The following is a 23,813-nucleotide window of genomic DNA, read 5'->3' on the forward strand; positions in this document are numbered from 1 at the left end:
AACAAAAAGAAAAAAAAAATTGGATCAGGGTATGTATGTGATACAAAAAAAATTCAGAGAGTGTATACAAAAAATGGTAATAGTTCAAAGGGCTTAGATAAAATTATCATATATATATATATATATACACAAATTCTGATTCAAGTATATTCTTAGCAATCTCTTATGTAAATGATCATTTGTCTTGTTAGGGTTAGCAATCATGTATTAGGTGAGTTTAATTTGAGGTTGAGTCAACTTCATGTTAATATGAACATGACTTATTTGTTATAGAGTTAACAATATTCAACAAGGACAAGAATATTTTACATATCTTGTGTAGGTCAATCTAAACTGCATAGTTGAATGTGCTCATACACATCATCATATGACTTCAATTGAGTCACCTCAAATTCTAAAGCCTCCTCCTATGTTTCCTTGAGCTAATATGGTTTTACTCAAGTTCGGTTCAAAATTAAATTCATATATATATATATATATAATACGTAAGCAATAATTTGTTAATAATATCTAAGAGTTATAAATCATAATATAGATAGTGAGAAGTCTCATATTAGTTTATAATAGACAGCATAATAAAACACACAACTTAAAGATACAAGCATAATATTACAACTTGAGGTGAAACACACATTACATTAAGCAAAAAAATGGCATTAAGTTTGACAAGCAGATTTTATAGTAATAAACTAGCCAATATAGGAATAGAGCAAAATGCCTGACGTCCAATAGCTCCAACATGATCTCAACTACCTCGAGCACACACAAACTTACATTTATCATTGTAATACAGTAGAGAAGAAATAGAAAATAAAAACACAAATAATTTTCTAACGAAGAGAAGATAAGAGAAGAGAAGAGAAGGTAAATTCCTAAATCACCATTGAGATAGTGGTGCGAGGAGGAACTCCCGTAAAACCTAAAACCTCCGACCAACAAAAGCCATGAAGCTGGCCCGTATTGAAAGAGAAGAGGAAAAAGAGATGAAACCTCTCTCCAATCTTCCTCTATTGCCCTAGTCTTAAGATTAGTGTGGAGTAGAGGGAGATGAATTTGGATGACCCCAAATCTTTATGGTACCTCTCCATGTTGATGAATGACGATGATGATGCTTAACATTGACCTGCCGAGGAGAAGATCTTACAAGTCCAACAATTCTTTCATTTTCCTCTCCACAATTCAAACTTAACTCGTTCAATAACAACTACTAAAATGCACTTTTACACCCACAACTCAAAAGTAAATTATTAGTTTATCTGCATAAATCACTCGTAAACTAGAAACAACTAAGATGAATTTTGAGATAAACTTAGTATTTTTACCAACGAAGAATGAGAGGAGAGGAGGCCAACAAGGGAGAATAGCTTTGTCAGGCCCTAACAGGGCTTGAAGTTAAGACATCGTGTTTGAGCTTCTTATCACTAGAAATAAAACAATTAAGATTGTGGAGAAAAAAATGAGGGTTTTGGGACTCGAGATATTAAAGGAATACTCGAGAATTTAGTGATTTAAGATTTAGAAAAAGACGAGGAAGATAAGCTGAGATTTTACTTCTGTTCAAGGTCTATTAATATTTCTTGTAAGAGGAGAGAGAGAGAGAGAGAGAGAGAGAGAGAGAGAGAGAGAGAGAGAGAAATAAAATATATCATTTCTATTAGTCAGGATGAAGACTTTGTCTATCCATATTAGGACGATGGAATCACACTTGTGCCACAAGAACGTCGTCTATTTGCTATTTCTTTTACAAGAATCTCCCGGATTCCAACTTACATAATATCCACAAGCCCAAAGAAGCATAACATCTGCAGGAAATTCCTATAATTTGGATACTCGGCAAAGCATGATTGGCTTCGCACTATTCTTAGTAATTAGTAGTAACAAATTGCTGCGTCAGGATTGGAGACGATCTGCTCCAAATACGCCAATGAGAGTTCCATTGAGTGCTACTTTCACAATATAAATATCTCATCTCTATTCCAACCTCTTCCTCGGTTCCTCCTCGCTCGGCTACTCTACTACCTCGTAAGGAGACAGAGAGAGGACGAGGGAGTTAAGCCAAAATTTGAAGCAAATTCCCGAATATTAGGGTTTAACCTCGACTTCCCTTTCTCGTCTCATCTTCCTTCGATCCAAAGGCGAGCTTTAATCGAATTCCGCGGATAAATTTCTCGGATTCGTTAAAATTTCGACCGGGATATGCGAATGGATCAATCGGAGACGACGAGAGCTGCGAGCAAGAAAGGGAAGGGCGGCGGCGGCGCCGTCGGGAAGCTGCTCCGATCGCCGTTCAAGCGCGGCGAGACGGCGACGCGTGTCTCAGCTTGCGGCGGGGGATGCGGCGACTCGGGATCAGGATCGGGACGGGTCGGCTCGGCCGCACGGCCCATGGATAGGGACGCCGTCGAAGTCGACGGTATGCGCTTTTGGTCTTTATCTGTGCGGGCTTCCGCATAAGAATTGTCACCTATTCAAGCTTACCTCGCGTCACGTCTTCCTTTCCCATACTCTTCCGGAGATTTCATTTCGGACCCTATTTTTACTATCTTTTTGTTAATGTTTTTTCGAGTCCAATGCAGAAAATTTCCGTTATAATTTAATTTGATTTTCGAAAATAACGTTCCATTTTTAAAAAGAGATAAGGGAGTATTTGTAAAGACATAAGTTTCAATATAGAAATATTGAGAAGGTTTCGGTGATTTTTTTGAAAGTATAGGGTTTGAAAAGTAATTCCATTTCTTTTTTATCTTTTTATATAGCCATCTATATTTTAGTCTTGTTGTCGAAGACTCCTCTCCTTTGTCTTCTTGTTTTATAGTTTACATTTAGGAGAAATTATATCATACTTTGTTAGAAATATTCTCAATATATTTTGTCTTCTTCAACTAGAATGCAAGGTGGATTATTTGCATAACGTTCTCAATATATTTTGTCAAAAAGAAATCTTTTATGAAGGATATAGAGGTAGTTACTATTTACTTGCAATAAAGGAGGCGATTGCAAATTGCCGACAAGTAGTCAGAAAAACCAGTCGGAAGTTTATATTTATGCTTCTTGGATCAGCCAACCAGTTATTAGAATGAAACTTTATTCTAGCAATAAAATCATCGGATAATTTCCCCAGTGTATCTGAAACGGGAATCTTAAATTTAGATCTCAGCTTTCCGGGTACGCTTTTAACAAAGCATATTGCAGCTTTTGCATAAACCCCTGATTAAGTATGAACTTATGTGCAGGTATTAATAAAGCAATATTATATATATACATATATAATTTTTCTTTTTCTTTTTCTTTTTCCTACTCTCTTATAACATCGCTTTCCATGAATAAATAAAACAAAAAGTTAAATTACCTATGGATTTGAGTTGTTAAAAATAGATTTGCCCTATAGTTTCATGAGTGGTCCCTCGTTATAGGGATTAGTAGCAAAAGATTGCTAATTTACATAGTGGATTGCATTAATTATCAATAGAATCTTATTTTCTAGATATTGGAATGGATGGCACAATGGATGAGTGGGAGCCAAGACATTATTTTTCTAATTTACACGCATACAAGTAGTCGTGTGTGCATATAAAACGTGCCACAGAGCTATAATTTTATTCGATCAATGAAATGAGCTTCTGATATGATCAATAGGTGGTGATAACGTAGCCTACTATGTGCAATTATATATTTGGTATTTCATTGTTGATTAGCTAACATGTTGACCAAGATTTTTAGAATTTTCTATTTTGCTGGTACTTCTTCCCATTTGGTATTTGCTAGTTGATGTGTGTTAGAATCTGAGAAATTAATTAGAAAGGGTGGTCAATGAAGATGACCTTGAAGGAGGTGCATGCGAAAGATATACAGTCCTAATTAGCTTTGAATTGAAGACTCACATAATGGTTAGAAATGTATGGTGAACATCAGAAAAATGCTGGCAAACCTTAAAAGCTGCCCTGCTTTTGCTTTTCCAGTTGAGTTAAAATATACAATCCTAGAAACCTTTGCTTGAACTGTTAATCTAAAATCTAAATTAAGTAGTTGTTATTTACATATAAGAATCATCTAGTAAGATTTTCTGGATTTCGTTTGCTTTATTCTAGTCATGCTGATAATGCATTTGAAAATTTATCACTTCAAGTTCTCAAAGATTTTGATTATGCTACTACCAGTGTTTCAAAGATTTTAGTTACATCTTTGTAGAACTTCATAATGCATTGTACTCTTTACTATTTTGAGAGAAGATTTTGAAAGTACACCATAAATATTAATTTATTTCAATTGATGTGCTCTCTGTGGAATTTAGTCATAACCTTTCTAGATTGCAGTTCTCATAGAAAGAAGCAAGTGTGCATGTAATAGAATTCTTGAAGGCCAGATTATGAATAATGTTTTGACTTTATGGGAATGTGCATTGCTTAGGTATTTGACTTTTTCATTTAGGATGGTTTACAGAAAACAATGGGTGATAGGCTGTAGGCTGTAGTTGACAAACCCACTTTGATGAGTATTTTGATCCTTGAATGAACTGAATAAACAATTAAAGCTAGCCCATAAATAGTCAACTATTAAACAATGTCTATCTGATAGATGTCTGAAAAATAAGTAGATCTTTACAATTAAATATTCATTGAAGCCATTCCCAGATCCGTAGATGAATATAAAGTTATAATTTGTTATTCCTCAGAAATAACTTAACAATGAGGTTTGTTCCTAGACTTAACATATATAGAACCTTCGGTCCAGAGGTGACAAAGTACATTCCAAGGAAAATGTCAACTATGTTCGATAAACTAGTTTAAATACTAACCCTGATGCCTGGCTTAAAATTGAGGTTTGGTTTTAAAATTTATGCAGACAAATGGAATTTGTATATCTCTCTGTCTCATCATATTTACAACTGGTTTGATTTGTCAAAATCCACTAGCTGCATTGATCACTTGAATAATGGCTAAAGAAGCTTGGCTGTGGCTATAGGACCGGGCAATGCAAAGATTGAGCAGGACTATGAGCTGTATCCTTGGGAGAAGAAGATGAGGGACTTGCTACCATTACCGAGCTCAAGCGTCTTCCTCTCCTTGCTGCTCCTTCCAAGAATCTCAGACCATTCTTCTTCTCATTACAACACTCTTGAGGACACTCTGGCTCGGGCTAATGCCTGGCTCAATTCTGCACAGGCTTCAGGCATCCCCATTGTATTCATGAATGTCCAAACAGAGGCCCTACTTACCAAGGTAATCACAAATGACTCCTGACATTTTCCTACCTATGGTTTTTAAGGATAGTAGAAAGAAATTTATCCAACACAACAAGTTCTAGATTATAAGAGGGAAAACTGTTTGCATTTGCTAATAAACATTGTCAATATGAGCATAAGGTTTGATCATTTTTTTGTTCCAGGTAAAAGGTTCGACCTCATAAAATGTGATGAATTTCTTTGTATTCTGAGCTTAGGTTATCTGAATATGTTGTGAGAAGACTGAAGAGCTTCTTTGAATAGAATGCAGTAATACCTGTGAATTCTATGCATATAGTTATAACTGTCCCTATAAGCAGTGACAAAAGTAAATGTGCTTATTTTAGATTTCTGGAGACACTGCATCTTCTACAGTGAACATGGGCTCACTGGCTGACCTCGCTAAACTTTCGAATGTGAGCCTGTATGGATTTGAGGATTACCATGGGGTGGATATTGGTGTGGTGAGGGCGGTTCGAATTTGGTATGCTCCAATTGCAGGGGAAATGACATTGGAAATCAAATTACTGGATAGTGATACTAGGCTGGGCTTCGCCATTAGTCGTACTGATGAGGTAATCTGTATATTTTTATCTAATAATTTGGATTAATTTTTCCTCATCTTGTACTTGTTGGTATTCTTCTAGCACCACTCACAAGTACCTTGCATAAAATTTATTCCCTTTTATGAGAATATGTAACTTTACTTGAAAACTGTTCTCATAATCCATATTGTAGAATTAAATTTTCAACCAAACACCTTGGAAGTTCCCGAGCTTGTTCTCTAATTTTTAACTATTTACTTGCACATTCACACTCCTAACTGATGCTGGATTTTGCATCCATCATCATCTTTATTTTTGTCATCGTGAATATTATCATACTCCAACTCGTACGTAGTATAAGTCAAGAGTTGAAAAAGTCTCTCTTGAAAGTTTAAGAAGATTGTTCACTGGCACTTGTTAATCTGAGATCAAACTGTACAATCATAGTTTAGACACATGAAAGAACAATAAATTTAGGTTATAAACTCACACTACCATACTGCTATAACTACTAAGTAGAGATTGGCCCTAACTCTCTCCTTTACTGTTCATCAACAACTCTAGGGGTTTATTTACATATCATCAGTAGCAGATGACAACAGCCCCGGGGTAGCTGCGACTAGGTGTGGCCTCCGAGGGCTGTACAAAGAAGCAAAAAGAGCATCAAAACGATTAGTTATCTCACGAGTCGGGAATGAAAAGGTTCTCCCATGGATGGTCTCAACCACAGGAGACATCAAGTGCTTCGACACCGTCTCCCTAAGCCAAAAGCTCTCACTGCACCGTCATGCGTTGAAGCCTGTTCTGCTCCATTTACTTATGTGGGAGGACATTGATCCATCTTCTTTTATTAAAAAGCATTATTCTTCAACACCACCACCCTCTGTCACTCTGCCAGCTCTCGCAAATGAAATGCCAGATGAAATCCCTCGGGACATGAGCTTTGGAGATGACTCAGATTCAGGAGTCAGCAGAGAAACAGTAGGGGATCCCTCTTTCAGATTCCAGAACATCTCACTTCCAGACAGCTGGGTGTAGTCCACTTCTATTTTTCAGAAAACTATGATTCCACTCTCTGGATATATGTTTCTATGTATCTGTGATCTTTGCTCAGTCTTTTTCCACCTCAGACTAATAACAGTTGGTATTCTTACTCAGTGCTTGATCCACTCAGGAAGAGCTTTCCTTGAGAAAAAGAACACCAGAGATTTTGAGAGGCAAATTTTGTTCTGTAGCTTCTGTTCTGAGGACACTGTTGAGTCTCCAAATTGCAATAAAGTTTCAGTTGCTCATCTTTCTTCTCTCATAGCTGAATGACTTCACACAATTTTTCTCAGACACACTAGCTGAATCATTCTTTTCAGTTGTAAATTCTGCTATGCATATATACAGAGTTCCTGTAAAGTGTAAACTCTATATGCATGCTCAAATAGTTGAAATTGGATGCTTAGTTGTTGTTCTATGTGGGTCTAGGTAATTGCCAAATCTGGGCTTGGAATGGCACAACCTTACCTTCAATCGCTCGACATATTGTTCCAAGACGAGACTTGAACTTATGATACATCGATAACGCCCTCAATTAAGTACGCATCTATAGAATAATATACTGATCATGAATTGGCTGCTAAAAGGAAAGTGCTCTAGTTCATCTCTTTCCATGCATTGTGAAGATTATTCAAAGGAATAACTAGATATCAAGAGGAAACACAGTCAGTCTGACAGTAAGACTTCCTCATATGCATCATCGATTTTTGTTGAAACTTATATACATCTCTCCTTCTCAAATCCGAGGAGCTTCAAGCACTATGAAGCTTTTCTATAATAGGATATTAGTTAGGGAGGAACATAAACTAAGTAAATATGGGGATGTACAGCCTTTTCTTCATTCACTAAAAGCGTCAAACCCCTCTTTGCAAACTTGACACATTCTTCCATGAGTCAGGAGATGGCGAACTGTGCTGCAAATTCCAATCTCTAACACATGTTGATACTTTCAAGATCTTACTTAGGATATTGTTAGTTGGGTGTATTATTTCTTCAACAAATTACACCACGTGAGCAGGATGCAGGTGATAGCAATGTTGGCTAAGAAAACAATGTGCAATATTAATGAATACATGAGATAGGATTTGCTGGATGCCTCCCTGTGGCATTGGGGATTGGGGTTAGTCAAGTTCAAGCTATTATGGACATAACTCATTTTTATTATTTTTACATGAATTATTTGGACTATAAAAGAATTAATTCATATCAAAAGATCATTTTGAGTTATCAGTTCGTCATAAAAAAAGTAAATGAATTAAGATAATAAATATAAATATGATATTTGTTTGTGATAATTAAATTAGGCGGGCCAACTCGTTTATGACCTGAATCTAACTATATTAAACTCAAACTCATTTAAGTATTTAGGGATCGTGTAGAGTCTTTACCAGGTTTGACCTTACTCTTAAGAATCCATTTCTTCTAAATTATATGACCAAATATTTTCCCACAAATCAAATTCATTTATTTGGTTTTCAGTGCATCAAAAGATCCATACTAGGGATAATCTGAATCTGAACAGTATCCCTCTTCCATCTGTTTGTTGCCTTGGAATCTATTTCTCATATCCTCTTGGATTGTAGTTTAACTCTTCCTCTTTGACCGATTATTGGGATCAAGGGAGAAACAAAATTGTATCCACCATTACCAACTTGTAATTGTAGCTCTTATATTTCATTTTATTAATGAAGTCTAATGGGGTTAATCTACAATCTATTCTCAAAAATAAATAAATAAATAAGTATTACGAAATATAAATAAGCGGGTCTGGGCACTAGGTCGGCCCAACCCAGTCATTTAAGGGGAAAGTTTGAGCCTTTTAGGCCCGGCTTAGTAACCAAAAGTTCGAGGCTCCTCCTCTATAATCTACATATATCTTCGTATTCCCGCCAATCTCTCTCTCTCTCTCTTCGCGAGCTTTGCGACTCCTCCGAGCGTTCGCAATGGTACGAATAATCTAATCTTCTCCTGTTTATATCTCTCTTTGAATCATCAGGTCTGATTGCTTCTATAAGATTTTTGACCTAAGATTTCAGATTTAGGACACAGTTGATGAATCTATTTGCGAAGAAGAATTCCTCCTAAATGTTCTCTCTATGGAGCGATTTTGATCGACGCCGTCTTTGAATCGGGAGGCGTCACAGATGGTTTTCTAGCGTTTAAGTTCGTAACTTTGTTTGAGTTTCTAGACTATGGGATAGTTCGAGTTCTTTGATCGGGAGGCGTCACAGATGGTTTTATTCTCTTTTCGATCACCGGATCTAATTGTTGCCGTTGGTAAAATTAATCTTCTCTTGAAATAAAGATAGAGCCATTTCTTCGATCGTGCTTTGGGTGCTTGACTTGGTACAAATTGTAGTAGGCGTGAGATTCTTGAAATCGAACGATCTTGATATATCCTTATGTTGAATCTTGGGAAGATCAGAGAGGTCTATTTAGGTCTATATTTGCATTTTGCATTTTTTTTTTCTCTCAACACACAAATGTGTTTGATTCAATGTTTTGAAAGTCCGCTAGGGTTGGTGCCCTGTCATTCCACCGCCTAGCGCGGAAGGCAGGCGACAAGGTGGATAACAAGGCGGTCTAGCATTTTTAATATAAAAAAATATAATATAGATATATAATATACATTATATACTTATATGTAAGTTGTAACCAATATAGTGTTAGTATATACAAAAATTTTAATAGTACACTAAACTAAAATACTAAATAACATTATCATAATTCACAACCATCATAACAATTAACAAATTCACAACCATAATGCCCACAAGAAATAACATAAATGCATAATCAAAGATTCAAAATTATCACAATGATAAGTTCCTAGCAACAAGTTCACAATCATAACTAGAGAAATTAAGTAATAAGAAACAGAGAATAAACATATTATCAGATAATTACTGAATTAATTTCTGAATTAAGTAGTTAACAATTTTAATTAATAGAAATAGAGAAAAAACATTCAACATTCAACAAATTAGCAGATAATTACTTCAATTAATTTTTGAATTCTCTAACTGCCTAGCATAACATATTATATTAAGTAATAAGAAATTAAGAAATAAGAAATTAAGAACTAAGTCACTAAAAGATTAACTGATTAAGACAAAATTGAAAATAAAAAAAACCCTTCGATGTGAGACTGAGAGAGTGAGACTGTGAGAGAGGAGTGAGAGAGAGAGAGGGAGAGAATGAAAGAGTGTGAGATTGCGAGAGTGACTTAGTGAGAGAGAGAGGGGGGGGAAAGAGGATAGTAGTCCATAACTTTGCCGCTGGCCGTGGAAGGGAGAGCTGGAGAGGACGTTGCCGCAAGCCACCGCCTCAGTTGCTTCGTCGCTTGCTGTCGCCAACTGTGGAAGGGAGAGTCAGAGAGGACGATTGAAGACGGATTAGGGATTTAATGTTTTAAGAGGAGAGCAGCGAGAGAGAGGAGTGCAGCGAGAGAGAGGAGAGTTTTTAACTTTTTATCTAATGGTTAATGGGTTAGTTATTTTTAGTGGATAATTCGATCCGTTATAAAAACCTGATAAAGCGGGTTGGCGGGCCGAACTGCCAACCTGTCTTATTGGGCCGCGCGGCCCACCAAGGCGGTAGAGCCGCCTCGCCATGGCGGCCGCCTTTTCCTCTTTTCAGTACATTGGTTTGATTGGCAATGCTTTCACTTGCTTTAGCAAGTTAAAAGGTTCTGTTTTAAATGTGACTCTTATTTTTGAAAATTTTAGAATGCCTTTAGGTCATATGAATATATTTCTCACGAAAAAAGATTATCTTTTGATTGTTGCTAGTTACTTTATGTGACTATTATCTATTTATGTTATGTGGAAGTCTTACTGTAGTTTTTTTCGCTCATGATGGTTAGTCAAAGAAAAGAGGCCTTTCTTTGGAGGAGAAACGTGAACAAATGCTGCAAATCTTTTATGATACCCAGGATTTCTTTCTCGTGAGTTTCTCTCTATCTCTTTCTGTTTATATATTAGATCTTGGTATGAATTGTTATCTTTATTGGTTCTTTTTGTATTATTTTGTATTGATATTTCATATTTGGATGATCCTTCTTTCTAAGTACTAACGCAAGCAAATTTCCATGCATGGCCTCAAGTTTGATGGTTTTGTTAGGCCATTCTCTGGTATAAAAGTAGTAGTTACTTGCCTTTGTAACTTCTACATGTGTATTATTTATGTCCTTGATACCAGATATACATGTTAAGCTTGTGATTATTTTCTATCATGTTGATTTGGTCATATCGATGCTTACTTTCTCATCAGTTGTCTTGCAATTTTATATAGAGTAAAATGATTAATATGTAAGGCGTGTTAATTTTATGGTGAAAGGACTCCTATTCTGGTTGTCAATGTTCAAATTTCACTGTAGTGTGTGCTAGAAAATTAGTTGTCTTTCTGGTCATAATTGCCTTTTAATTCAAGTAATGTGTAATATATTATGTATGGTTAATCAAGGTCATCAATAGTTTAGATTAGATCTGTTTCCGATCGTACAATTTGAAGAAACATTACTTTTGTTGACAATACTGATTTACAATCCATTTGCATCACTATCACAATATACTCTTTTTTTTAGGAAAAAAGGGATTCAAAACATGGGAGAGTGATGCTTTTGAGTTTAATCTCAACTATTGTGTCATCAATTTTAGCTTTCGAAAAATCACCAAGCCTGAGCCCGAACAAGGTAGGGTGATGGGCTTCTTGTAGAAAAGTTTCTTTGCTTGACCTGAATTTGCTTCCTTTGTGAGGTTTTGATTATGCTCCCAGACTATCTTCTTAGAGAGAATGTTGTTATATTTTGTTAATTCACTTGCTATTCTTATGACACTACCACCAAATACACGTCTTTTATGTGGATATAGCCCACTTGATCAATGTTTTAATACAGTATGTATGAGAAAAATATAACATTTTTGCAGAAATACAGACAAAAGACGCCCATAATACCACAGGCTACAAGGAACTGCAAAATACATATCTATACAATCAAAACAAAATGTCCACGTAGAGGCGACAAGCCATCTAACTTTATTTTGCAAGAATAAAACAAATAACAATAAATTATAAAATAATTCTTAACTAGCTCCTCTACGAACTTGGGCTCATTTATTAATCTGAAAAATATTTTCACTAAAAGGTGGTGAGCATAAAGCCTCGTAAGTATCTATTTCTACAATCTAAAAGTAGTGTAATAAAGATGTAACAATAAGAAATATGAATATATATATTATGATCAAAATCAATGCATTAGTACCACATACCCATCATGTTCATCTAATGTGCACATGCATTAGCAGTATATAATATGACATGCATCAATCTAGACTATCATGTTCTCAAACTCGAGCTCACACCTCGCTCCACTTGTAGGTTATGTCAACACTATACAACATGATATATATTATTTTAAACTATCAAGTCTTCAACTCAGATTCATGCAGAGCCACGCATGTAAGCCACATCAACACTAACACTTGATCACATAATCACTCCTAAGAGAAGGTAAACCCTAGCATTAAAACTGCTTGTCTATCACTCTGCGAACAGTATGACACTTTGTCCACCATCGCAGTCTAATGATCTCAGTTGTCAGCCTATCAAATGAGTCAATATTGCATCCGATACTTCCTTTCAAACACTCGACTCTATATCATCGCACTACTGAATCATGAGTCGTGGCTCACAGACACTCTCACTCTGCATCAGCGGGTACTATTAGGTCTATGTCATTCTACCATTCTTTCTCTCACTTAAATATTTCAAGGGTGTGACACTTATTGATCGATCGCTTGGCGATATGAGTCTCGATTGTTTGGGATCAACCAGACTAAGACCTCAAGTTGAGCCTTAATATATAAGTATAATGATCTCTTGCCTTTAACCTTGACTATGAAGGTGTTGGGCATTGTAGACACGCAGAAGTCACTCCTTTTACAGTCGTGCACATGTGCTAATAACATGATATTATGCCCACAAGTAAGCATAATGGAACAATCATCATTATCATGTATTATGTGTTAATATATATAATCATTCTAATAGATATGTTCAAAAATCATGATACGCATAGTTTTGCCGAACAACAAATAAAATTAATATACACCACATGCATTAATAATAGTAAGGAAATGTAATACGATGATGTCACTCCTCGTAAATTATACAAGTTTTATTTGCCTCACAATGTTTCTCAGATAAATTGGTTGCAACTGTGCCATGAGATCATCCTCTCATGGTACAGAGAGTCTATCTCGATAATAAAGATAATAAAACTATGAGCTCTACATTCCTAACACTGATTAATTAAATAATCCTACAGATATCCATTACAAGCTTAGGTAAGTCTCTAAAATTCCTTGCATTTAATAAACATGTAGCAGGTAAAGCTATATCATAGCTTGACGCATCATTAAAAGTAATTAAAATAAATTACCTCAAATTATTGCTTAACTATTATCAATTTAAAATAAACATATAGACAACATTCAATTAATCAGCTTCGTTAAATATGACAGCCTGCTTAATACAATTTCCCTATAATAATTTGGATTAATTCTCCGGCAGATTAGATCATCGACGCATTTGCTAAAGTTGATTTAACCAATATTATAATCAACCACACTAAACTCCAATTAGAGCTAATTCCCTATTAGGAGAAATTAGTAATGACATGTTACGAACTAGATCTAGACGTAAGAAAATTAGAAATTTTTTTATTGTGGTAGCCTCACGAGTTGCAAATCTAATGGTTTTGGTTTCACGTAAATGGAAGGTTAAGATAAAAATAAAACTGTGAACATAGGTCAGAAATGGATATATTGATAAATATCTGACGTTGCGGTAGTCGTCGGAGTGCAGCGGACGACCGTGAAGTAGTGTGGCTTATGGTGGAGGAAGGTGGCTAGGGTTTGAAAGTTTTGGAGGTTCGATAGTTATGATCTACTTTTAGAAAATAAAGACGATTTAACGACCACGGTAAAAGATAAAGACGAGATAAATAAAATAACTAAACTCAATTTTCATTCCACAATTATTATCAATACATGATCACTCATACTTATAGGAGTAGAAATCCTAGTGGATCGGATCCATATGCGGATTATCTGATTTATTTAAAAATTTAAAATATTAAGATAAAATTAACTAACTAATTTGACTCGACTAAACTTGATTTGACTTTACCTATGTGGTCGAATCGTAACAATTCACCATGCATCTAACACCTTGTCCTTAAGGTGACTAGTTTCTTATGTCCTTATACTCGTAGAGCTTGTCCTGCCAATCAGTGTATGCAGATACAACTCAATTAGTTGACGCGGGTCCACTGGATTGTTCCACCAGTCGTTTTGGACTTGTATTCACGCTCGGGGTCATGCACATAAGTCCCAAATTGGTTCATTCGAGATGGTCTAGTCAGATCACGAAAATTCAGCACGTATCGAGATTTGTGCACTTCATCTCTCCCGCTCAATAGCCAAAAATCTAATCCTAGGGCTGAAATTATTTTTCGGCCTAGGGTTGCTGTTGTGGGCTGCATAGGAGCTAGTAGTGGCTGGGCAAGGTTTCTAGCTAGTGGCAGTCGGCATCTGGTAGGTTCGTGCACTTGTGGAAGCCAACTGTTAAGCTCGAGCTCAGGTTGAAGTAGCGAGGGCTATGGCGCGTCGTTGGCAGGTCCCTTGGGCCTTAGCGGCTGCAGTTGATGGTTGTAGTCCCACTGTCATGGAGTTGTGGTGGCAGCGAGGCCTACAGAAGCCACTTTAATGTGGCCACAATAATGTCGTGAGCGTGGTCGTTGTGTTTGACCATGCGGTGGTCTTCAGCAACTACGGTGGCCTTCAGCAACTACGGTGGCCACCATTAAATGATAGGGCTTGAGGAGGCCGATCGAGGCTACCGATGGTTGTTGGAACATAGGACCCGTGGCCATGTAGCTCAGGTTTGCTGTAATGAAGAGTAGAAATCTTAGCGGATTAGATCCATATGCGAATTTTCCGATTTATTTGAAATTCAAAATAATAAGATAAAACTCTAACTAACTTGACTCGACTTAACCCACGTGGTTAGATCGTAACATGACACTCTCAGACCACAACCTCATTCAATGATCTTTATATAACAACAATTATTATAATTAACAAAGTTATCATCTAAAAATGATTGAGATGTAAGGCTCAAGTTGACTAATAATTAAATGAAAAGATTAAAGTAAATTAAAATACAATAAGAGTAATTAATCTATTTGGGTTAGCCTAAGGCCCAAAGCAATGGGCTAGGCTATTACTAACCGAAAGACCACAAAAGTCTAAGCAAACTTGGGCTAAAGTACCAATCCAACTAAAAATTCCATATGGGCTAGGCGACGACCCAAGTACTACCCAAAATGTGCTGGGCTGCAGCCCAACCTACCACATTTTGGGTTGGGCTACCAACAATCTAACCCATCAACGGGCCACACCCAACCCAACCCACCGGTGGGCCACACCTAGCCCAAGTCACACTTGGGTTGGGCTCAAACCAATCCAAGCCCAACCCAACCACACCCCTCCTTCCTCTCTCTTGACAACAAACCAGCCCAGAGAGGAAGGAGGTGGTTATTAGTAAACACTATTGCCGACACGCTTGCTTGCATCCGCCAGCCATGGAAGGCACCGAGGTGTGGAGTCCAGTCAGAGATGGAGCAAGGAGTCTATCTCGACGGGAAAAGAGGCTTGATGTCCAAGTGGAGCACAAACCGGTGAAGCACCGAGGAGGTCGACAGACAAACTAAGCTAAAGAACGGGGAGGTCGAGAGAAGTGTGCATGGCACACGGGTGGCCGGCTAGGGTGGTCAGCGGTGAGCAAGCCACTATCGGCTTTCCCCCGCGGTTGGGAAGCTTCCCAACTGGACGAGGAGCGAGGCCGACGATGGCGGCGGACGAAAAACAGCCTGAAAGGCTAGTGGGGAGAGGCTACCATGTGTAGCCTCTATCGAGGGGAGGAACAACCTATAGAGGGTACCACCGTTAAGGAGAGGACGAGGCAATGCTAATAGGGTCGGCGCAGCGAGGCATGAGGCTCCAATCGACTGATTTTTTGATAGGACTGAAAGAGGAAGAAAAGGGAAGAAAATGTTAGTAAGGTGATTCCCCTTAAATAAAATTGACGGGAAGGCAGAAGACTCACAGATGATTTGACTCATGAGGTTGACGGGCTCTGGTGGTGCTTCGGCGCAACGAGATCCAGAAGGGGGAAGATGGCAGCTATGGGTGAGGCAGAAAAGAAAAAAAAATAGAGGAGAGAGGGAGGGAAGAGGGAAGGAAAAGGGCGCACATGCTCCGCACGTGCTAGTCATGTGTGCACCATATTTGTTTTTTTTAGGATATTACAATTCTAATAGCTTAAACTGATAGAGAACAATGATTTTATTATCCTATACTCTTAGCACTGCCCCCTTACTTATGGAATGGAGACCTTTGATTGTTGCCCAATAAGTGCACTTACTTAAGTGGTAAAAGTTATTCTATTTAATTGACAAGGTTGGCTTGATGGAATTCGAACTCAGGACATCTTGTTTTGATACCTTTTAATCTATCAATTGGTCTAATAGCTTAAGGCCATGTTTGCTTTGAGTTTAGGGACACATTCTCTCATTTAGGGACTCCTAAACTAGTTCAGTAATCAAACATCTTTTTATTTTTTTTTATATCTAATTAAGTTTACTCTCCAAGTAATCAAGACTAAGAAATAAGACTAACTAATCAAATTTAGGGCTTAGTCTCGAACGAAACAAGGCCTAAGGTGATAGAGAATAGTGATTTATTTTTTATGCTCTTAACATATTCAAATAGCCACAATAATTCTTTATAATCATTTTTCATTGCATCTTACAAAATGGGTAACATTCTGAATTTCTTTATCTATTTGACCCTTCAACTTCTCTTATGTTTGAACTGTCTTGCTTTTGTTCTTTATCACCAGCTTAAAGAGCTTGAGAAATTAGGTCCCAAGAAGGGTGTCATCAGCCAATCTGTGAAGGATGTTGTACAAAGTCTTGTGGATGATGACCTAGTTTTGAAGGACAAAATAGGGACATCTGTGAGTTTAAATTAACTTGTATTGTTTTTATCATGATTCTGTTTCTTACTGATACATGTACTATATGAATGGTGATGTTTAATTGTTTATATCATGATTATTCTGTAACAGTGCATCGTCAAAATCTGATTTGTAACTCTTTTACCCATGACACTGGAACATCAAATACATTGCTATTGTCTATAAAATCTCTGTGATTGAAACTTTTCTATTATAATGATACATTATCATGGATTTTTGTCAAAAGAAAAGAAAAGAAAAGAAAGAGATACATTATCTTGTAAATCTAACTTCTATTGCCAAGCATTATTGATTCCATATTCTGAAGTCTAATCTAGGGGTGTAATCGAGCTGAGCACTGTTTGAGCTTTCAAGCCTAGCCTAAAGGATTGATTAGATTCAATTCGAGCCTATTTCGAGCCGCTTGATAAGTATATCCAAGCCTTTCCAAATCAAATATAATTCAAGCCTGAAACTTGGATTAAACTTGAACCTATCTTAAATCAAGCTTGAAGTGAATCTTTGACGGTCTAGACTATTTTATAAAATCAAATCAGACCAAACATGTAACCAATATATATTTTATCAAGCCGAGCCTGATCAAGCTGGCTTGTGCTCAAGCTTGGGTTGAGATTCATTTTGAGCCTGATTCATTTGATCAAGCTTAACTCATTTTAAATATGACCGGGGCTTATCAAGTTGAGCTTGAGCTGGCTTTTTTATTTTTATTTTTTTTATAGCCGTAATTTGGTCACTTAATATGCTATCTTTCATGCTAAAGAAAGAAAATATGACTCATGTTTGTGAAACCTCTCTATGTTGGAGTTTGCGCCCAAATATTGGATTATGATATTCTTCTATCATTTATATATCACTGCAGGTTGATTAGGAGCCTCCTTTCAATCTTTCTTTTTTTCTTTTTTTCTTTTTTGTGAAATGTTATAGTAATTCACTAGTCTACTTAAGGCAATGCGGTACATAAGGCTCCCATCTTATGTGGGGTTTAGAGAGAAGTACAATCATGCATATTAGAGCAGTGAAAGTACAACTAATGAGTGAAAATTATAGTTTTCAGTCCATATATCATTCTACTATAACTGGTCTATAAGTTAGAGCAGTGAAAATAGAACTAGAAGTAAGACTGTAATTCTAATATTTGTTAAATCTCTTTGTGCTGCCAATCTATATACTAATTTTGGACTATAACATTCATCAGCACATGGGTTGCAACATTCTTCAACTATTCATGCTGGAAAGGAAATATATTTCTTCCATTTAAAATCTCTTTATGCTCAAACTTCATATGCAAATTTTGTTTTGGGGCAGGGTAATCTTCCGTGCAGTGCTCACAGATACACAGACAAGTATTAGATTCCTACTTTTGTCCAAATGCTCAATTTAACAGCATATTTTGTTTGGTTGTGTGATTGGTGTATTAAGTTCTGTTTATCAATTAGTGTAATACTTGGCTACTTTCTTGTGCTCTATCTACTGTGCTCTATGGATCATTGGACGGGCCCATTTTTGTGAGAATCATATTTATTAAAAGTTAAGCGGTCTGACTTGTGTCAGAAGTATCCAATGTGGTTCTAACATAGGGATTCATTGGGACATGAATTTTCTCTAGTTGGACGAGGCCATGAGAGAGTGTAGGTAACAGTGGTTCTGTAATTATGTTGTTATGAGGAGGACCAAAAACTCATTTTATCTCATGCTTTTCACAAAGTAGGAAAGATTGACTAGTTTTGTCTTATCTGTAGTCCTGTACTACTAGCAGCTAGTTGATCACTCTTTTTCATTTTGACTAGCCTCTGCCTTACTTTCCATTCTATACTTTTAGTTGTACTGTGTTTCAATACAGAATTAATTGAGTTATAGCCATGTTAATTGGTTAATGCATATTCTCTTGTATAATTCCATTCTGCTGCTAAATATTGTTCTTTGCAGGTATACTTTTGGAGTCTTCCTAGTTGTGCTGGGAATCAGGTATCCCATCTCTTCTGCTTTTTGTTTATTTATTTTTATTTTTTACTTTTTGCGATTAAGCTGGTTGTCAATTCATCTGAAAACTTGTGTTTATGCTTTGGAGTATGAAATGCCGATTCTTTTTCAGTTGAGAAACACTTGCAACAAATTCAAAGATGACCTCTCAAGCAGTAAGAAGCGTTTCATGGAACTTGTTGAACAGCGGGACAAATTGAAAAAAGGAAGGGAAGAATCGGTAAGTCTTCTTGGTTGATATATGTGTAGTCGCAATTGGAATTGTCTAGACAGACTTCCACAGACCCGAATTTTGATATCAATCATATATAGGATGAGAGGGAGGCTGCTTTGGAGGAACTAAAGACTGTTGAGCTAGAACACAAAAAGCTGAAGGTAGCTATGCATTGTTTAGTTACACAGTATTGAAATATAACAAAAGTAAAATAAAGTTGTATGTGTAGGAAGAACTAGCCTCCTATGCTGACAATGATCCAGCTGCACTGGAAGCAATGAGTAAGAGATATCGTGTTCTATCCAGCAATAGTGTTTTCATTTTCTTCAGTACTTTTTGTTTTCTCTGCACATTGTTAGACATCCATTTTTTTTAGTTCTCCTTGGAGCTTGCACCTATTTCATAGAGTTCTCTAACTCAAGATTTTGCTCCTCTGGCATGGCAGAAAATGCAACTGAGATAGCCCATTCAGCAGCTAATAGATGGACAGGTGTCTACCTGACGTGTTCAAATTTCATAATGCTGTTCTCAGATATTCTGTATTGATATATTTGTCAATATGATTTCAGACAACATATTTACTCTGCAACAATGGTGCTCAACCAACTTCCCAGAAGCAAAAGAGCAGCTTGAACACATGTACAAGGAGGTGGCTGCTTTCTTCGTTATACCTTTCATTCTCATTTAATTAGACTTATATATATAATGATAATAAGTCTCGCAATTCACATAGCTTGTCAATAATTCCTGCCTTAATATATATATCATGATGATGCTTGTTTATAGTTGTCAAATGCAAGATGTTTTGCATGCACTCAGGATTTTCTGACAGGAAATTCTGTTGGAACATGGCCTTGGAATGATAGTAATAGACAAATTTCATTAATTTATTTTCAAGCAAACTTCACTTAGATTTCATGCATGAAACCCAAGTTCCTTTTTTCCGACAGTAGGAAGCAAGAACTGCTCTGGGTTATAGTATTGGAGAGGCCCAGAACATATGGATTCATTAATTGATTGTTTGTGAAAGTATATGAAAATTTCTTTTAATTTCTCTTTGAGAACTTAGACTATCACTACTAATGAAGTAGCCCATATTTTCTTGAAGCTTTTGTGTGGGTGCTATTACACTATATTAGAACTGTTCCTTTCATCGTGATATAGTAAGCCTATTGATATCTGGAATACATACCAAGCAGCTTGGATTATCCTTCTCAGTCTTCATTCTTTATCAAGAGAATGTTGAACATTTCGCAATGAATGACATGAGCTTATTATTTGGAGGAAACCCATAAGGAAAATCATTAATTCCCTGAAAGAAATTTGGTAAGTTAACTGCATTAGCAAGTTCTTTTTTGTTCTGCTTTATTTGAAAGAGAACAGATCCAACATATATCATGGAGTGAAGTATTCACCAGATTAGGCAGTTTTATCTTGACACAATGTCCATATGGTGGCGATACATTCATAATGGATGTGGTAGTCACCAGCCTCGAAATGTCCATCTGAAGTTCTGAACAACTAAAATTTAAAAGCAAGTCATGTAAATCGTGACCAACATTAGCAATGCTCCCATGATATTTCCTCAGAATCTCACTGTAATGTACATGCATGATATTTTCATAGTCATTCATATAACTGTTCCAATGCAGGTAGGGATAACTGAAGACTTCGAATATCTGCAATAATGGACAGCCAACTGTTAGCTGGTTTCTTATTTTCGGTGCAGTTAGCGAGGAAAAAGAAATCGCGTATAGCTTTTAATTTTTGAACCAAGGCTTATAATTTGGTAATACTTCACAGTGGCTGAAACAGATAATGAATATGTTTGTTATTCAATCCATTTTCATATTGTTCCTGTAAATGAGCAATTATATTCATATTGTCCATTTCTAATGTAAAACTCAGACACTGTACTAGTGAGTGATTTATCACTGACTCGAGAATAGGAATATATGTTATGCATATTCTCGTGTGCATGATTTAAGTTTTAAATGTAATACACGATGGAAGTGTTTATATCCTGAAGACCATAATTAAAAGATTTGTGGATCATATCCAATCTTATTTATCTCACTGTGGCACATTGCAGTTCATGAGTAAAATACCTAAAATTTCTATGTTGTATTTAAGTGCGTAAAATGGATAGATATGGAAATTTAATGTTAGAGTGTGTCCGATAATTATTTAGTTAAACAATTAGGGGGCAAAGATGATATGTGTAGTACCATCCTTAGTCATTTAGATCTTGTTTGGCTTAAGATCAGGGATCTTCTTTGAACTGGTTCATGAATCTAATCTGGTTTAGTAACTAAATATTTTTTTTAATTTTCTTTTATATCTAACTAACTCTTTAAAAATTTAAAACTAAAAAATGAGACCAATTAATTAAGTTTGAGGCTTAGCCTCAAACCAAAGCCTTAAGCACGTGTCATATTTCTTTTATGCAGCATATTACATTGATGAAGGTTGCGTTGAGACGGACGTTAGGAAATCCCCCCTTTGGCTGCCAGTTTGGAAAAATTTCTATCCTATTCGATATTAAGTAACACTCCTCTACATTGAAACTAAGTATCAAATTATCTATACTCTATATTACATATGCTGTTCATCCATATTTGAGTCTTATTTAATACATAAATCTAATTACAATTTTTATTCTTAATTTAACTAAAGTATTTTTACATGTCAAGTCAAAAATCATCTCTCCTCTCTCTTGATGATCTATCTCAACTTTATATTAAGATAATTATGACACCTGATCTAGTTTACAACATATATATATATATATATATATATATATATATATATATATATATATATATATATATATATATATTATAGATTAGAGGTACATCTCATCTAGACTTTGCATAATTATAGGTGTAACATGCTAATCAAACACCTTATCTTCGGTAGAATAAAGATATAATTTCAAAACTAAGAGGTTAAGACAACTAAACTAAAATTTTCCTTTTAACCTGCAGCAAAATGAAGGATTAGGCTATGGCATCGAAAATGGATTCAGGCCATCGCGACCCTCTCTGTCATGTCTACAGGGCCCTCGCCATTGGCCTTCCAGTGAGAGCATTGTATCATTACTGCAAGTGTAGTCGGCACAATACGCAGTGCTAGCGCAATGCCTGGGCAAGCCCTCCTTCCACTCCCAAACGGGAGGAAATGGAAAAGGTGCCCTCTAAAATTCGTTGATTGCTTACTGCTCTTCTTGTATGAATCTTTCTGGATAAAACTTTAGAGGGTCTTTCCAGTAGTTTGAATCTCTTCCAATGGCCCGTATCTTGATGAATAATGTAGTTTAGGCCGGGATGTTGTATTCGTTAACGGTGCTGTCCTTTGATAATTAATTTTCGAGTGTTCAGCGGGACAGAATGGTGGATTGTTAATGTCTCATAATGGCCCTGAAGGTAGGCGTGTCAACGAGCCGAATTTGATCGAGCCAGACTCTGATCAAGCTTGGATTGAAATTAATTTCGAACCTGTCTTTGTTATCAAGCTGAATTAAAATAATTTTAATCCGAACTAATTTCGAACTCGAGCTAATTTCGAACTCGAGCCAATTTCGAGCTTAAACGAGCTGCTTAATTAGCAATTTCAAGCCTTATCAATTTCAAATTATTTTTGAGCCCAAGCAAGCTTGAATTAATTTAGACTTGAATCAAACTTGAAATAAAACCTAATTCAACTATAAAGATATAAATATTACTAAAATATAAATTATAAGCAATAAAGATAAATGGGTTAGAAAACTACAAGCAACCAAAAATATAAATTACAAGTTACAAAGATAATTGTGTCAAAAAACTAAAAGCAACCAAAATATAAATTACAAACAATAAAGATAATTGTGGCAGAAAATAATGGCTAAAATTTTGAATGGTGAAAGGGTTTTGATCTGATGGTTTATATTAGTTTGATATTACTTATATATATATATATATATTCGAGCCTTATCGAGCCGACTTGATCGAGCCGGCTCAGGATCAAGCTTGGCTCGAATTTAATTTCGAGCCTAGCTTTAATGATCAAGCTCGGCTCAATCTATTTTTGATCCGAGCTTGATCGAGCATTATCGAGCCGAGCTCGAGCTGACTTGATTATTTTGACAACCCTACCTGAAGGTACTAAAGATTGCTGGGAATGTCAGGACTCATTTACCAGCCTAGTTTTTCCCTCACCTAAATCGCTTGAATTTTAAAAATATTTAAAATATCTTTTCATTTTCTAATATACCATCATGAAGATGATACGAACTATGAGAATTTTAAGATTCGTAATCTCACGAGTTACAAATCCAATAGCCTTAATTTCACACGCGGTTGGATTGTATCAACATATTGTGAATATCATTATAAGCATTAATCTCTTTCACATAAAATAGTTCAACTACTTAGGTGCATCAAACTTGTCATGCAAATTAAATGGTCTTATATGTTAGATGGAAGAAAACATCTAAATCTAGTGTGACATTTAATATTGCATTTATGACAAGTAGAAATATAAGAATTTCTAAGAATATTCTTTCTAATAATAGTATGCATATAATTACAAACATACATAAATCCTACTAAACAAGGAGTAGAAACAACATCCACTAGCTTTCTCAGTGTAGAAGGTATGGCGATGTCCTATAACATAAGTTATGACATCTTTTTTGAGTGGGGGGATTTTAATAACCCCATGAGAG

General features: G+C 36.1%; 1 protein-coding gene across 4 annotated transcripts; it reads left to right on the plus strand.

Moving 5' to 3' along the window:
- The first annotated feature begins 1,967 nt into the window (after window positions 1-1,967).
- Window positions 1,968-21,073, plus strand: LOC140794423 (meiotic nuclear division protein 1 homolog). Of its 4 annotated transcripts, none has more exons than XM_073146443.1 (12): window positions 1,986-2,413; window positions 4,963-5,219; window positions 5,569-5,796; window positions 10,676-10,756; window positions 16,777-16,893; window positions 18,841-18,879; window positions 18,983-19,114; window positions 19,207-19,269; window positions 19,338-19,389; window positions 19,554-19,598; window positions 19,678-19,757; window positions 20,761-21,073. In XM_073146443.1, exons 1-12 carry the CDS (start codon window positions 2,197-2,199, stop codon window positions 20,794-20,796), a joined length of 1,347 nt encoding a protein of 448 aa, XP_073002544.1. In that variant the 5' UTR covers window positions 1,986-2,196; the 3' UTR covers window positions 20,797-21,073. The 4 variants fall into 4 exon arrangements, with proteins under 4 accessions (XP_073002547.1, XP_073002544.1, XP_073002545.1 ...); XM_073146444.1 differs by having other exon boundaries at window positions 19,007-19,114; XM_073146447.1 differs by lacking the exons at window positions 1,986-2,413; window positions 4,963-5,219; window positions 5,569-5,796 and adding an exon at window positions 8,638-8,756 and having other exon boundaries at window positions 19,007-19,114.
- The last annotated feature ends 2,740 nt before the right edge of the window (window positions 21,074-23,813 follow it).

This window comes from Typha latifolia, chromosome 8, assembly GCF_019914945.1.
Source record: "Typha latifolia isolate L0001 chromosome 8, TyphaL0001v2, whole genome shotgun sequence".
NCBI lineage: Eukaryota > Viridiplantae > Streptophyta > Magnoliopsida > Poales > Typhaceae > Typha > Typha latifolia.

Coding starts and splice junctions, on each gene's coding strand:
- LOC140794423 (XM_073146443.1), top strand. CDS start 2,197: ATGCGAATGGATCAATCGGAGACGACGAGAGCTGCGAGCAAGAAAGGG. Junction 2,414..4,962: donor GGACGCCGTCGAAGTCGACG/GTATGCGCTTTT, acceptor CTGTGGCTATAG/GACCGGGCAATGCAAAGATT. Junction 19,270..19,337: donor TAGAACACAAAAAGCTGAAG/GTAGCTATGCAT, acceptor TTGTATGTGTAG/GAAGAACTAGCCTCCTATGC.